Raw genomic sequence first — 15,165 nt, 5'->3', positions numbered from 1 at the left:
CAACACAAAAATATATAAACGTGGTTCAGAGCCAAGGGCACATAAATTGACATGGATTCAGACAGTAAGCAAACATAAAATAAGAAACAGAAACGACTACATCATCCAAAAGGAAGCATGAACAATAGCCCTAAATGTGAAAGTGATCCTCCCCTCCCCCCTTCCAGTTCCTTAACTCCTCCACCTCTGAGGGCACGCTAGTGATTAGGAAGCAGGCAAAATGATTGAAATAGAGAGGGATAGAGGAAAGGGCCCAAGAATGATCTGGGAAAGATCTGCAGGAGATGGGAGGAGTGGGAGGCAGTCTCATTGCACACTGTAACTTGGGGTAGCCACAGGGCTTTTATATTCCTTACCAGAAATGCCACATCCACAGGTGTCCAAATATCTCAAATACCTGGGCTGCATTACTGAGGAGCAGCTGTGGAAAGAGGGCTGGGCTGGGAGTTATAGTCTTTGGATTGACATTATTATCATTATCATTATTATTATTATTACCATCATCATCATCATCATCATCATCTAGGTCCTGGCACTTAACTTCTCCGAGCCTTAGTTTCCTCAATCTATAAAATGGGGATCCTAAAACCTTCCTCCATAGCATTACTGAGAGGAATAACTAAAACGAGGTGTGCAAAAGTGACTATCTAGCTAGAAAAACACACAGAAAATCTCAATGATTTTGTTTGGAGAGAAAAGAACTGCTTGCCTTGGTACCTAGCAGGCTGAGTTATCACTATTTTTCCGAAGTTGAATTTAGCCCAGGCTGTGGGGCAGCCCATCAGTAATAACGAGAGGCATGACGCTGTGCACACTGTAAGAAATTAGTGTATAAAAGAAGGAGGGAGGCAGGAAAAAATGAAAGATGAAAGAACTAGGGATAATCCCAACATTCTTTCTCCAAGAGGCACAGACTTGTTGTACCCTCCATGCCGTTCCTTTGCACCTCTTACCTTATTCCTACCATAGTAAATGAGCTTGGGGTCTCAGCCAGGGTCCCATGCTCATAATCACATTGCTGGGTAATTCTAAAAAAAATTACATTAGTACAATCCTTTCCATTAATTGTTCTCTACACAATTATCCCATATCCTCTGGAAGCTGCTTTGATAATTCATTGGAGACCCTCTATTGCTCTATCTTTGGAGTCTATTAAAAATAAAGTGTCTTTATTACAACTAATTTTGTTTCTAATTTTTCCAAGACCTCTTTATGGGATGTAGCATTTTGGTCTATGGATTACTAAATTCAACTTGTCAGTCCGCCAAAAAAAAAAAAAAAAAAAAAAAAAAAAATTATACCTGGAAAACCAAGATTCAGTAAATCCAGAGAACTGATGCAACCCATAGAATGAATTAGAACCAGATAAGAACGAAATAAACTAATTCTTCTTCATTCTTTTTATATTTATACAGAACTTAGAATATTTAAAGTTTGAGGCAAATGCAAACTGCTTGAATATTTATACAATTGTGTGTGTGTGTGTGTGTGTGTGTGTGTGTGTGTGTGTGTGTGTATTTAAAGTAGGCTTCATGCCCAGCATGGAGATGAACGTGGGGCTTGAACTCATGACCCTGAGATCAAGACGTGAGCTGAGATCAATAGTTGGGACACTCAACTGACTAAGCCACCCAGATGCCCCATATGATAATATTTTTTAAAACAGTATGACTCATCATAAAAACTCAGTAATCCAAGCTCATTATCCCCACCTTTCAGCTAAAAAAAGACTTGTTTAGAAACATCTGATGGCTTCCCACTACCTTAAGCATAAAGTAAAAACCTCTTAGGAAGCTAGATGAATCCCAGTATAGCTCTCTCTCTAGTTCATACTGATGTCTTCCCCATCCCTTCTCTGCCTCCTTTATAACATCACAATCCTCACTACAACCTCAAGCTCTAGACCCACATTCTGTTCTGCAGGTCTCCAAACAGGCTTTGCTGGTTCATGCCTCTATTCCTCACTATACCCACTCTGCCCCCAGCTCTCTTTCTGCCCTGCATGAACACTGAGATTTGAATCAACCTTCACTTCAAGTATTTTCTGAAATGATAAGCTTACTCATTGTTCGCCACTTATCTCCTGGGACTCCTCCTACTGTGTGGTACGTACAGCATGGCACAATTCTTCTTGGTTCCCAAACATGTCCTTTCTCTGTAAGTTCTGTGAAAGGTAGGATCAAGTCCTATGTCAGCACTTTTCCTGATGGACCTCCGTAACATACCACTTCTTCATGGTCACTGACAAGCCCTAGTTCTAATCTTCATGGCTCTGCTCAAGTAGGGGTAAGTAAAATGGACTTTGGGTAGCTGATTACTTTCCCCTTCTCTTACTATTCCTTAAATTCAAATTAAACATTCTTTATTCTATTTAAAAAAAAAAAAGCCAAATTCACAGAGTAGGGGCAAACCAGATCAAGGGGGCAGATGGCTCAGTTTTATAAAGGAAGACTGACTATAGCAGCTTAACTTCCAGACTTAGGGTGGAACCACTCTGCAGATGTTCACAGAAGGTCCCAGAAGGGGGAAAATCCCAATTATATACAGTACTGAAGAAGTGATTAAAAACACTGCTTTGTTCCTTTAAAGACTTCTGATATTACCACACAGAAACATAATTAGAATCCTGTATACATACATAAATAGTAAATTTTGTGTTAGCATTTCAAAAAAAACTGTCATAACCATTTGTGAAAAACCAGAACATTCTGGCTCCAAGTCTTGATTTGGTTGGTCTTTCTTCAACTAGATACTTTTATTAGTGCTTAGAATGTGCGGAAATCAGACCTTTTAAGAATAGGCTGCTGCATACAACACATGTGGTTCATTCACTACTTTTACTATTTTCCGTATTTTCTCACTGGCTTGGCCTTTTGCTTGTACCAACATCAAACTGCCAAATCAGATGCCCTGATGAATGTTTTCAAATCACTCTGCTGCTTTATACAGCATCGTTTGTATACCATGTAAAAATAAACTTACAAATATAAACACAAGTATTTTTATTCTTACGTAGGGCAGTATGTTAGGAAGGGAGTGGGGACTGGAAAATGGCACCAAGATTTCTAGCCTGGATAGCTGGGAAAAGTATGGAATTCTTAAATCCATGGCCAGGAACATGAAAACCAAGAAGTTCCTAAAATTGGAAATTAGGAAACCAATGGCGAGGGCAGACGCTGAAGTACAAATAGGGGACAGGAAGTTGAAAGACTAACAGTATGGGATCCCTGGGGGGCCCAGTTGGTTAAGCGTTCGATTCTTGGTTTCGACTCAGATTATGATCTCACGGTGTCATGGGTATGAGCCTCACGTCGGGCTCTGTGCTAGCAGCAAGGAGCCTGCCTAGGATTCTGTCTCCTCTCTCTCTCTGCCCCTCCCCCACTCGCACTATCTCTCTCAAAATAAATAAACTTAAAAAAAAAAAGACTAACAGTATGAGTTCAGGCAATGTGAACTAGGGAGAGAAACTGGCAATTAGTGGGGAAAGTCATGAAAGCAAAGATTTTATTAGAAAATGGGATGTTTGGACATGTTACGAAGTTACAGAAAAAGAATTGGTATGAAAAAGAAACTAAAGACACACAAGGGGAAGGAGGTATCTGATATGGCAAGATTCTGCAGAAGATGCCTATGTTCAGATGAGCACAGATCCTTATAAGACAGGAAGAGAGGAAAATGTTTAAAGAGGGGAGAGGTTTTGAAGGAGGTGGTTTAGGGAGGGGCGGAACAAAGGATGCTAATTTGTGAAGGGCAAGAGGCCTGTGGGAATGGGAACAGCGCAAAAGGTTTAGAATGATGGTTTAGGAGGCAGAGGCAAGGAGGGATAAATGAAACTATTATTGATAGTCAGGGCCCATTCGAAACTGGAAGCTTAAAGATATGTTCTTTACATTGGTCAATCATTTGGTCAATAAACATTTACTAAGCAACTCTGAAATTCTAGGCACTGTGCAGCCCTAGTAAAGGATTCCAGAGTCTAGTCAGGAAGTCAGGCAAGTAAACAAAACATAAGGCAATGCAGCAAGCTCTATGTTAAACGTCTACAATAGGATACACAAGAAAAGAGAGAAGATGCATTTAGTTCAGGGGTGAGAAGGGGTGCAGTTTCCTGGCAAGGGCGTTGCTTAAGGTATTAACAGTCCTATCTGTAAACTGAGAATGAAGAACGGGGCAATTGGGAACTCCATGTCGTTCATTACCTTCTAGGCTACACTAATGAGGATCTTGATCATCAGTGCTTGAAGATGTAATTTTTATGATCACCAGTTAGGCAGACACAACTAACAGAGCTCCAGGGGAACATAACAGAAACAAAAAAATTTCAAGGGGTGCCGGGGTGGCTCAGCAGGTTAAGCATCCGACTTCAGCTCAGGTCATGATCTTCCGTTGGTGAGTTTGAGCCCTGACTGGGCTCTCTATGGTCAGTGTGGAGCCCACTTCAGATCCTCTGTCCTGCTTTCTCTGCCCCTCCCCTGCTTGTGCGCACACACGCTCTCTCTCTAAAATAAACATTAAGAAAAATGTGCAGACTTTCAGCCACTGTTTAAAAAAAAAAAAAAAACCTTTCACATACTTTCACAAGCAACACACCTTCTGACTGTGGCATACACCTCGTTAGAGTCTTCAAGTATTTCTGGGAACTATTCTGGCAAACTGGTTTCCTGACTTAAATTGGGCCACTAATTCCAGTTTAATAACGACTTGTATTCTATTATCCCCGGCACCAAGCACAAAACAAATATTTTCTTAGATGCCTTTGCGAATAAAATCAATTATCTGGGCTTTGTCTTCCATCATAAGAATGCTGTAGGTGTCTTATCTTTCCATGAGAAATAAATACTCCAAAGGCTTCACTGTTTATACTCCTTGTCATTTACCCTCTGAAAAATCAAAAGTCTGCACTCAGCTTTGCTAATGGGCTCTGTTTTGTCCTCGGTATGAGCATACCACTTCATTACTGTAGAGAGGATTTGAGTTCTGAGTTAAGATTTGATAGAAAAAATAGCTCTCCATCACTAGAATGGTACAGTCACAGAATTGGAAGGGGCCTTGAAGCTACTTATGTAATAGTTTAGTGATGAAGGACAAATTACCCAGCACTTGATCTAACTTTTTGTTTTAAGTGAGAGAAGACACCCTTTCATTTACTATTGATATATCACAATCTTTGTAAGAGTCAAATAAAATAGTGGAATTGCGGGATTTTTTGTATTCAAAGTGATTTTGCCTTAGCTATGCTGTACTAACCACAGCTAACATTTATTGAGGGCTTATGATGTGCCAGGCACTGTGCTAAGCACTTTATAAGGATTATTTCATTTTGTCCTTGCAATAATCCTAACAGATTGGTGCCATTATTATTCTCATTCTACACTGAGGAAACTGAGGCTTAGAAAAGTTGATGGCCAAGTAGCCTGTGAGTTCCTGTTCTGATTCTGCCATTTACTGATGTATGGCCACCATCAATAGGTTACTTAATTTCACATGTCTGTGTGTAAACTGAGAACAACTACAATGTCTACCTCACAGGGTAGATGAAAAGATTACATGAGATACTGGCTCAAAGCACATCTGCCATGAAATCTGTTTTTTGTTCTTGAGGGTGCCATAAGGTACTAGAAAGAATCTGGGCTGTGGAATCAGATGATGTGGGCAAAAAGCCTGGCTCTAATACTTGTCAGTTATGTGATGTTGGGCATGTACATCACCTCTCTGAGCCTCAATTTCTTCACCTATAAAATATGAAGACCAATACCTATACTCCCAGAGTGAGACGACTCCTCATAAAGAGCTTACTTAGCTTAAGGCTGCTACAAACCAAGATGCCAGCTCCTATTCCTCTGAGGGTCACATGATAATTCTCTTAAGAGTACAACAAAAAATGGAATGTGAGTTCTAAGAAGACTTCAGGGGAAGACTGTGTGAGAAAGGAGGTAATGGTTAACTAGAGAGCAGGTCAGTGTGGGAGGTGTGCCTTATTGCTTTCTGATTCCAGCATGGGCAGATGATTTGGGCATCAAAAAGACAAGTCCTCATAAAAGGGAATAACTGAACAAGTTAGCCAAGTGCTCATGTAGATGGCTGCTTGAGGCAATTCTTGATCATTATTAACTGAATTCCTAGGAAGGCTATCACTGTAGTTTCATATCTGTGAAAAGTACCCTCCTGTAGAAGTGATGAGTAAGAAGTGTTTCAAAGATATTTATAGTACCCTCCCATGAGCAGGACAAGGGGGAGAGCCCTTACAAAGATACTAATAAAGTCCTCTTCGAAGAGGCAGGTTGGATTTATTCTTTTCAATGTGGAGATTTAGGACCTCACTCAAAGGTAAGATGGTCCATGGTGTCATGAAATAGAGACAGGTCAACCTTTCTGGGACACAATTTTTATACAATTTCAATTCAGACAACCGGTAAAAGCACTTATACCTCAAATGGCTCTCTCAAAACCTCCACACTAACAACACTACTTCACACCTTAGAACCTCGTTGTGCCTGATACATGTAGACGCAAAAACTAGAAATAGGGTAGGAGGTAGAAGCAGGTAAGAGGAGCAAATAAATGATTAGTTATAATTTGACATAGAGGTAGAAAACAAAGTACAAAAAGATATTATTTAGTATCTCAAATGTGTCCATATACACAACATTGAACTTTAAATAGGAAGTATGAATTACTTTAAAATATCCATCAAAATGGTTAAAAAAAAAAAGTTCTGGCACAAGAAACACAGCCGTTGCTGGAAAATCTGCCTTCACAGACCACCCAATTCAATAACAACATTGAATTAATACAATGTTATTCTGGATTATTCCCAAATCTACTTACAATTCTATTGCCCATTTTGGGGTATACTTTTATAGTATTTTCTTTGTCACTTCCCAGCAGAAAAACAATTCAAAATGTAAAGATTAACATTCTCAACCACCTCAACTTTTTCTAATTCAATACATGAGAAAGTTTCTTATGTTTCCTCTTAGGAATATTAATGCACAATTTAATAAAAAACCTAAGTGTTTCTTTCTTCTTCACTCAAAATTAGTAAACAGAAAACAAACCAGTAAACATAGACCTTATAAGGAACCCTGGGGCGGGAAGAGGAAATGGGCACTTCCTGTATAGTTCTATGTGTTTAAAAGCTATGTATCTATTTCTAGAAGAACCATACCACAGACTTTTCTAGCACTGTAACTCTAATAAACTGAGAATATAAATGATCCATTCCAAGTGGCTTCTGTTCCAGAATGACCAAGCTAGCCAGCATCCACACAGATTCTGAATTGTTTTTTCAGATCCTGAATTCTTTAAACAGGTTCTAAGAGTTGGAAATTTCTGGGTTGGGGTACAATCAGCAAGAGAAGACCTTTTTTCCTGGATTTGAACAGACAAAATGCTGAAGAACAGTTGAGGAAAATATCTGAATTCCTCAGTGTAATACCATAATTTGCTAATTATAAAAATAATTTAGACACCTAGCTAAAGCTAAAAATAATTCCACTGAAACTGCCCTAGTTTGATTTAGGACACAAATTTTGACATCAGAGACATCAGATGTCAAAGAGGAGTTGCTCCTTATTCCCCTTATTAAATGAATGAAGAAATCACATCTACAGGAGACTGAGGTCTATGTAACATCACAGCTCTCATAGCCCTTAGTGGTGCCTGTGCCACATCTATCTCTTCTATTTAATTTTTATTCAACAGCTTTAGAGTGGACACTAGGTCTTATGCACAATTATACATACCCCTCTGGAATAAATACTGACTTTGTAAACATCCAGAGGTGTGGGGAATCTCTTTTTCAGATCAATTTATTCCATAGCATCCCTCATGAATGTTTCATAGCAACATCTAAGGCAAGGGTCAGCAAAATATGGTTATTTTGGTAAATAAAGTCTTACTGGAACACAGTCATGCCATTCATTTGTGCATTGTTCTATGGATGCTTTCTGGCAAGACAGAGTAAGTAGTCGTGACAGAAACTAAATGGCCCACAAAGCCTAAAAAAATGTACTATCTGGCTCTTTCCAGAAAAAGTTTGCTGGCTCCTGATCTAAGGGCACCTGCTGGATCAATCAGTCAATGAGTATCTACAAATACTGGATATAAACATTATATCCAACATTACATCCATTATATCCATTGAATGTCTAATATCCAACAGCTTTGCAAACACATGAGTTCTGCTGGGTTAAGGCCACGTGAATTTTGTCAGGGATACTGGACTAAAACAAAATCTGGCCATTTGATGATGAGACAAACTCAATGAGTGATTGATTTCTTTATTCATTCAACAGACCGATTACGCACTATGTACAAAGTACCAGTAACCTAATTGTGAGCAAACAGAGTATGTATTGCACTCATGGAATTAACAGTCCAGTGGGGGAAGCTGAAATTTTTTAGATAATACAGATACATGTAAAATTGTTGCTGTACGTGGTGTAAAAAAGAGGTCATGGGGTCACCAGAGTGTAAAATGGGGTTATGACCTAGTCAAAAAGGTCAGGGAAGATTTCTCAAGTGTGTGTCTCTAGAGCTGAGGGTTGAGGGCTGAGTGGGAGGAGTTAGCCAAGTAAAGAACAGAGGGAAGAGGTCTAAGCACCAAGCACAACATGGACAAAGGCCCAGGGATGGTTGGAGGCGTGGGTGGGGGTGGGGGTGATAGGGAGAAAGGCAGGTATAAGCTACTAAATGCAAGCCAGCACATTTGGAGCAGAAAGAGTGAAGAAGGGAGAGGTATGAGGTGAAATTCTGAGCCAGATCGAGTAGGACCTTGAAAGTCCTATTAATAAGTTTTTAGTTTTCTATGGGCAGAGTTACACTTAGTAATAATCCCTGGCTGACAGTCTTTCCCCCTCAGGCCACTATTATCTTCATGATCAGCTCTTTTCATTCTTTCCTTTTAAAATTCTGAGCCAAAACACAGCTTTGTTCTGAATATTCACCTAAGTCTTCATCATTCTATTCAATGAGGGGAAAAAAAAAAAGGAAAACAAGATAATAAAGAATTTACTTATACATCTTAAACAAATATAGTAAGTCTATTATATCTCAAAACTGGGAAAAATAATAAAATAAGCTAAAAAGCAAAAAACAAAAGGATTTACTACGCAGCTTTTTGTGATTGTATTAAACATGTATAAAGAGAATTATCTGGGCTGCTTCTATCCCTCTTTCTGTCAGGGGAGGTGGATATCAGGAATCCTGTTAAGGAGGAAGATTCACACAGCTGTGGGCTGTCTCCTGCTGGGAACGGTAAAATTGTAAACTGTAATTATACTATTTGATGAATAGCATTTTGTAGCTGAAAGGCAAGGGAAGGAACTGGGGGAGACTACTGAAAACAGGAGGTAATAAAGAGAAGTGAGAAAGTCCCAAGAACAAGACACATAAAGCATGGCTAACCACTTCTTAACTGTGTGACCTTGGGCAAGTTACTTAAGTTTTCTGAGTTCTAGTTTTCCCATTTGTAAAAATGAGAATAATCAGATGTCTACCAAAGAGTTGTCAGGAGAACTCATAAGATGATGTTCAAGTTCCTAAAATCTAGCAGGAATTCTGATCCTGTTTTCTTCCTTTCCAGTAAGACAGTCTATTTCGGATGTATATTATGAAACAGGGAAACAAGGAAAACCAGCAATAGAAGATTTAGATAAGGAAGTAAAGGTGGAGAAAGTCTCATCTGCAATTATAGTAGGCGCCTCCTTGTTGGTTTATAGTGCTTTGTAAACTTCACCAACTTTTGTTCTCTAACCTAATGGCCCAATGACTAACACCTTAAAATGACCTTAACCCCAATCTTCCTAACAAAATACATAAGTCAAAGGCAGAATCATACCTTTGATTATGGAATAAAAAAGCTATTCCGGATAATATTTAATGACATATTTAAGAACATTTATAAATTAAAAAACAGCAACAACCAAAGTCAGCCTGACACCTGCCCTTCTTCTCAGCAAGTGGGCATATGGTGCATACCCACTGCTAAGTGTGTCATTAGTAATCACTGTGATTTGTTTGTGGAGGGCGAGATTGCCAATACCAAAGGAAGTAATTATTTCTACAGATGCAATTAAAAAAAAGTAAAAATTATACTTTAGCTACAGAATGGCTTAAAGAACCACTGCAAATGTATTGTATAACTCTAATCAAATTTTGAGTATATCATTATGCCTTTCTGATTAGGAAATACTAACTTCAGCACCATATACTCCTTCGTACCTTTTTAGTAAAACATTAAGTACTTTAAAAATGTAGCCATGTGAGTACTCCCAGAAGGAGCCCAAGGTTGCTATTGGATTGTTTATTTTTCCTTCTTTCAACTGATAAAAGGCACTGAGGGTGAGGTGGCCTATTTAAAGTAGTATTATAGGTAAAAATACAGACAAGTCGTGGATTCCTGGCTTCCCTAAATGAAGAATCAAACCATGCTATATAACTAAGCATTTGGGAAAAATTGAAGGCCAAAAACCTAAAGCACATTTAAATAAGCAAGAAGCTAGTTACCAATTATGAAAAACAGAAATAGTACTAATACATCAAAATAGAGTTTGGGGATACAGTCTAAGGTTTCTTCGTAGGCCCAGCCTCAGTACTTCTAGAACCAGGAGCTTAAAATGGGAAAACTCTGTTTAGTTGTACCCTTAATGATAAATCACTCTGATCATTTGTTCAGTTTGGGGAGATAATTTTTCCTTGCTTTCATATTTAGGAAATCTTCTTCCCAAGTCTTTGAAATTTACTCACCATAATTTATATTATCAGATGGCATTCAATTAATGACAGCATCCTGGGAGATAAAATGGCAAAAGAATTTGGGACACATCTTAAAAGAACTAGCCAAAATTTTAAGACCATACAGTTATGAAAAATGAGTGTTCATAGAGCAGATGTGTGTTTGTCAGAGAGATTGTACAAAGAAGGTGCTCCTGCCCCAGTGCCTGCTGGGAAGAAGCTAGGCAAACCCATCTCCAGGCTCTTCCAACTCTGATGATGTTTTATGATTCTGAGACCGTTTTCTGAGCCAATTTGGTCCTTCTCTGCACATCCTAAGCTCATGTAACAATTTAGCTTTTGGTACATTGCTTGGTAACTATGTTTTACCCACAAAGTACTATCTTTTGGTAACAAAGGAATATTAAAATGATGACACAGTCACTCTAGAGATTGGAAACAGAAAGCTGTTACCTTAAAAGGAAAAAATATTTATCTTAACACCACCAATGTCTATACAGTTTTGCTTTTACTATTGTCTGAAACATACTCTCCAAGTCCGATTCTCATTTTTTGAATTAAAGTCTACACAATGAAGTAATCTGTAAATGTAATAGCAGTCTCTTGCATGAAGAGAAAAACATTTGTGAAAATAAATGTCCTTCTTCCGTTAAAGATGAATTACTTGGGTACATTTTCCAATTCCAATTTCATTTCCAAATTCTCAACTTTCAGGGCTTCAAGAGGAGGTACAGTGGTCTACTCTAACAGTCTCTTATGATTTGTATATTTATATTTTTTACCTTCTTTTTCCCCCAGTTTTATTGGGGAATAACTGAAATATATGACTGTATAAGTTTAAGGCATACAGCATGATGGTTTGATTTACATATATTGTGAAAATTTTTACTTTTTAAAAAGTGTTCAAACCAATTTCATATTTTTAATTTGGTAGGAGTGAAAGAATTTAGAGAGGAGATAGAATAGCAATTACGAGTTGTGATTAAATCCTGCTGAGGCTAAAATCATGACTTTAAAACAACAAATAGATATTGTTCTGAACCAAGGACAGTTTTCATGGATTCTAGCCAGTTAAAGTCTAGATAAGTGGTTAAGGTTCCTTGTTAGCTCTGGATCCCTTCTAGATTGATAGGGGACAGGCCTCTAAAGTAAAAGTGGGGGAGAAGAGAGGGAAGAATCTTGAAGATGATGATTAAATATTCAGTAATAGGACAATGATTAATAATTGCACCATCATACAATGAAGTACTATGCAGCTATTAAAAATTGTGGCATGGAAGAATAATGATGATGGATAATGTTCCAAAAACAACATGCACATTATAAAGGACACAGAAAAGAAGAAAGCCTACAAGAAACTATAGAAAAAGATGAAAAGTAGAAACGTCAGCATGGCTGGATTAAAGATACATTTAAAAAAATATTTATTTTAGAAACAGAGAGTGAGCACATGTGCACATGGGGGAGAGAGACAGAGGGAGACAGAGAATCTTAAGCAGGCTCCATGCTTAGCACAGAACCCTACACAGGGCTCAATCCCAGAACCTTGGGATCATGACCTGAATCCAAATCAAGAGTTGGATGCTCAACCAACTGAGCTATCCAGGTGCCCCAAGGATACATTTTTAAAATTTTATTCTTTATGATTACTTGGCCACTTTCAGTGCTTCACACATATTACTTTTTATGTAAGAAAAAATTTTTTTCAAACAACAGTAATAATGCACTCATAGCAGAAGGCAGGCAAGTGTGAGCACCTGTGCAATGAATCACCTGTATTCCCCTGATGGAAAAAGTGCCCACACTTGGCAATTTAGTGCTTTACATTATACAGCCAGCAAACTTCTATTGAAAAACTATAGCCAATGGGGCACCAGAGTGGTTCAGTTGGTTAAGCGGCTGACTTCGGCTCAGGTCATGATCTTGCGGTCTGTGAGTTCAAGCCCCGCATGGGGCTCTGTGCTGACAACTCAGAGCCTGGAGCCTGCTTTGGATTCTGTGTCTCCCTCTCTCTACCCTTCCCCTGCTTGTACTCTGTCTCTCTCTCTCTCTCCCTCAAAATTAAATAAACATTAAAAAAGGTAGAAAATCCCAATTTAAAACAAAAAAACTATAGCCAATGTGCTAGAGCAGCAGTCTCTACTGAAGGTTAAAAAAGAGAATATTCTGGGTGCAGGCCTCATCATGAGGCCCCAACTAAGTTAAACTGCAACAGTTTCTCACCTGAAAGTAATCATGTTGTATGGTAACCTGTACCAAAGAGAATAGGCTGGCTACATGAAGGCTCTTATGGCACTAATTAAAAAACAACAACAAACAAACAAACAAAAACACCCTTAATTTTTAAGATCAACAGTCTATAAGGCCAAATGCCTTCAGCTACTCCTCAGCTGCTACTGCAACTAACAGGGAGTTCTGATCCAGACCCAAAACCATTTGGATCAGGAAAATCAGAGCACTTAAAAGTTCAATAACAAGAAAACAGGTTAGCCTCCCATTTAGCTGCTATAACAAAACAATCTTTATCCATCCTTTCCAGGATGAGAATTCCTTTTCCATAACAAAAATCTTCCTAATTTCCCATTGGCAGTACTTGTAGCCTTTCCTATTCAGACTGAAAAAAAGCTATAACTATGAAAGCCTACAACAAATTCATAAAATATTTAAATGGCTTGTATGCTATCGCACAATATTATCTATAGCTATTCTGGGAACACATTAATATTCAGTTGTTTAGGGGCACCTGGGTGGCTCGGTTAGTTAAATGTCCGACTCTTCATTTTGACTCATGTCATGATCCCATGGTTCGTGAGTTTGAGCCCCACATTGGGCTCCGTGCTGACAGCATGGAACCTGCTTGGGATCCTCTCTCTTCCTCTCTCTCTACTCCTCCCCTGTTTGTGCTCTCTCTCTCAAAACAAAACAAAACAAAACAAAAAAAACAACCCCAACCCCCCCCCCAAAAAAAAAAAAAACAACAACAACAACCTCAGTTGCTTACAATGCTTTTGGAATACAGACTGGAAGACCTCTTTGACAATTTTGAAAGCTCCAGGGGTTCCAGGTTGACAGGCTGAGAACCATTACTGCAAACCATATATTTTATAATGGACCAAGGCCATAATTTCAAGAACTTTATCTTTCCAAGGTTATCACTTGAAATAAAACCATCAACCATCTGCACACACACACACTCACAAAAGAAATACACAATTTCATGGTGAAGTGCTAAGCAGAAGAAATGAAAATAGTTGTGAATGAGTCACAAGCTGTGGGCACTGAAGTGAATATGGCACTTCTGAGCCTAGGGGTTTCTTCTGTTGGCTCTGTTACAGAGGTTTAGCATAGGAGGTAGGGACATGAGAACCCTGATGGGGGAGGAGGGGTTCTTTTCTAAAAAGTATGGGATAAAGTTGCCTTCTCCTTCTTTATAAAGTCTTCCTGTGTCAGCAGGCTGCCCACCCCCAACCCCAACGAAAACGGGCAGCCCCTAAATGCCAAAAGAATAATTGTCTGAGCTTTGCATACTGAAATTGAGTTGGCAAGCTCTCCCCCTTGCAAAGAACACAAAGAACTTAGTTTAGTCTGTGTGTAAATGCTCCACAATCATTACCAAAACATCCAAAGCAACATGTTCAAGGGAGGGTAATGAAGCTTTGTTTCTCTCCCTTAGTTGTAAGCTTCTGACATTCATTTACTTACTTACAGTACTTAGCAGCAGCCAACCTTCTTGGTCAACATGTACTCTTGGCTGTCTTGGGCACTTTATTTCTAACAAAGGGCTATATGGAACCACACGTGGTGGGTAAAATCCCCAAGCTCAATATATCTAAGACCCATGGACTTTGGAGCATCTGAAGTCCAGATCTATTCAACTGAGCTGGAAAAGGGGTTCTCCAATAATTAAAGAACACCAAAAAGTACTCCTCCATACAGATGAATGGGACTAGGGGCTTCAGAGAGGGCTTGGATGACCCTTGAAAGCAGAGAACATGAGAAGAACCCTGATGTCAGTTTGAAGAATCCTGAAGGCAGTGTGACCCAAACTTACAGGGTGCAGCCAAAGACACACTACCCTTGATGCATTCTGATGCTCCTTGGTGCTTTTTGACTTAAGCAGGCCTCCTGCCTTATAACAACTTCTTTCCTACCACCTAGAATAAGTGGAATAATGGAGAGCAGTGAAGGAGCAGGACCTTAATTCACACTGTGCCCTCATATGAGACTTAGCCCAGACAGTTTTCTTTCTCCCTGGTGCTTTCTATGTTCTTCTGTCCTATCATCATGTCATGATTCAGGTCTTTGGTGAAAGAGCACTAGGCTTTTCGATTTTGCTGACACAGTCAAAACTGTACATGAATGCTGAGAAGATGTGTCTCCCATCTTTAAACAGATCATTATTCCAAATAAGAATGAATTCAGGCAATA

The 15,165-nt window shown here is 39.0% G+C and overlaps 2 protein-coding genes across 8 annotated transcripts in view; one reads left to right on the top strand and one right to left on the bottom strand.

Moving 5' to 3' along the window:
- Positions 1–15,165, bottom strand: part of CMSS1 (cms1 ribosomal small subunit homolog) — a 381,638-nt gene that overhangs the window by 226,433 nt on the left and 140,040 nt on the right. For 2 of the 5 annotated variants that reach the window (XM_045036811.1, XM_045036810.1), the window contains exon 2: positions 2,063–2,164. The exons of the other annotated variants lie outside the window; for them this stretch is intronic. In XM_045036811.1, the coding sequence (XP_044892746.1) occupies positions 2,063–2,164 (102 nt within the window). The remainder of the gene's footprint in view (positions 1–2,062; positions 2,165–15,165) is intronic. 5 annotated transcript variants of the gene reach the window in all.
- The window catches only part of FILIP1L (filamin A interacting protein 1 like), a 303,314-nt gene that overhangs the window by 154,122 nt on the left and 134,027 nt on the right, over positions 1–15,165 (top strand). Inside the window, exon 1 of one of the 3 annotated variants that reach the window (XM_045036807.1) lies at positions 1,927–2,105. The exons of the other annotated variants lie outside the window; for them this stretch is intronic. The gene's annotated coding sequence lies outside the window, so the exon portion shown is untranslated. Of the gene's footprint in view, positions 1–1,926; positions 2,106–15,165 lie in introns of those variants that run through there. 3 annotated transcript variants of the gene reach the window in all.

Source organism: Felis catus, chromosome C2 (genome assembly GCF_018350175.1).
Source record: "Felis catus isolate Fca126 chromosome C2, F.catus_Fca126_mat1.0, whole genome shotgun sequence".
Lineage (NCBI taxonomy): Eukaryota > Metazoa > Chordata > Mammalia > Carnivora > Felidae > Felis > Felis catus.
The sequence above is the reverse complement of the archived record's forward strand: the minus strand, read 5'-3'. Positions and strand labels throughout refer to the sequence as shown.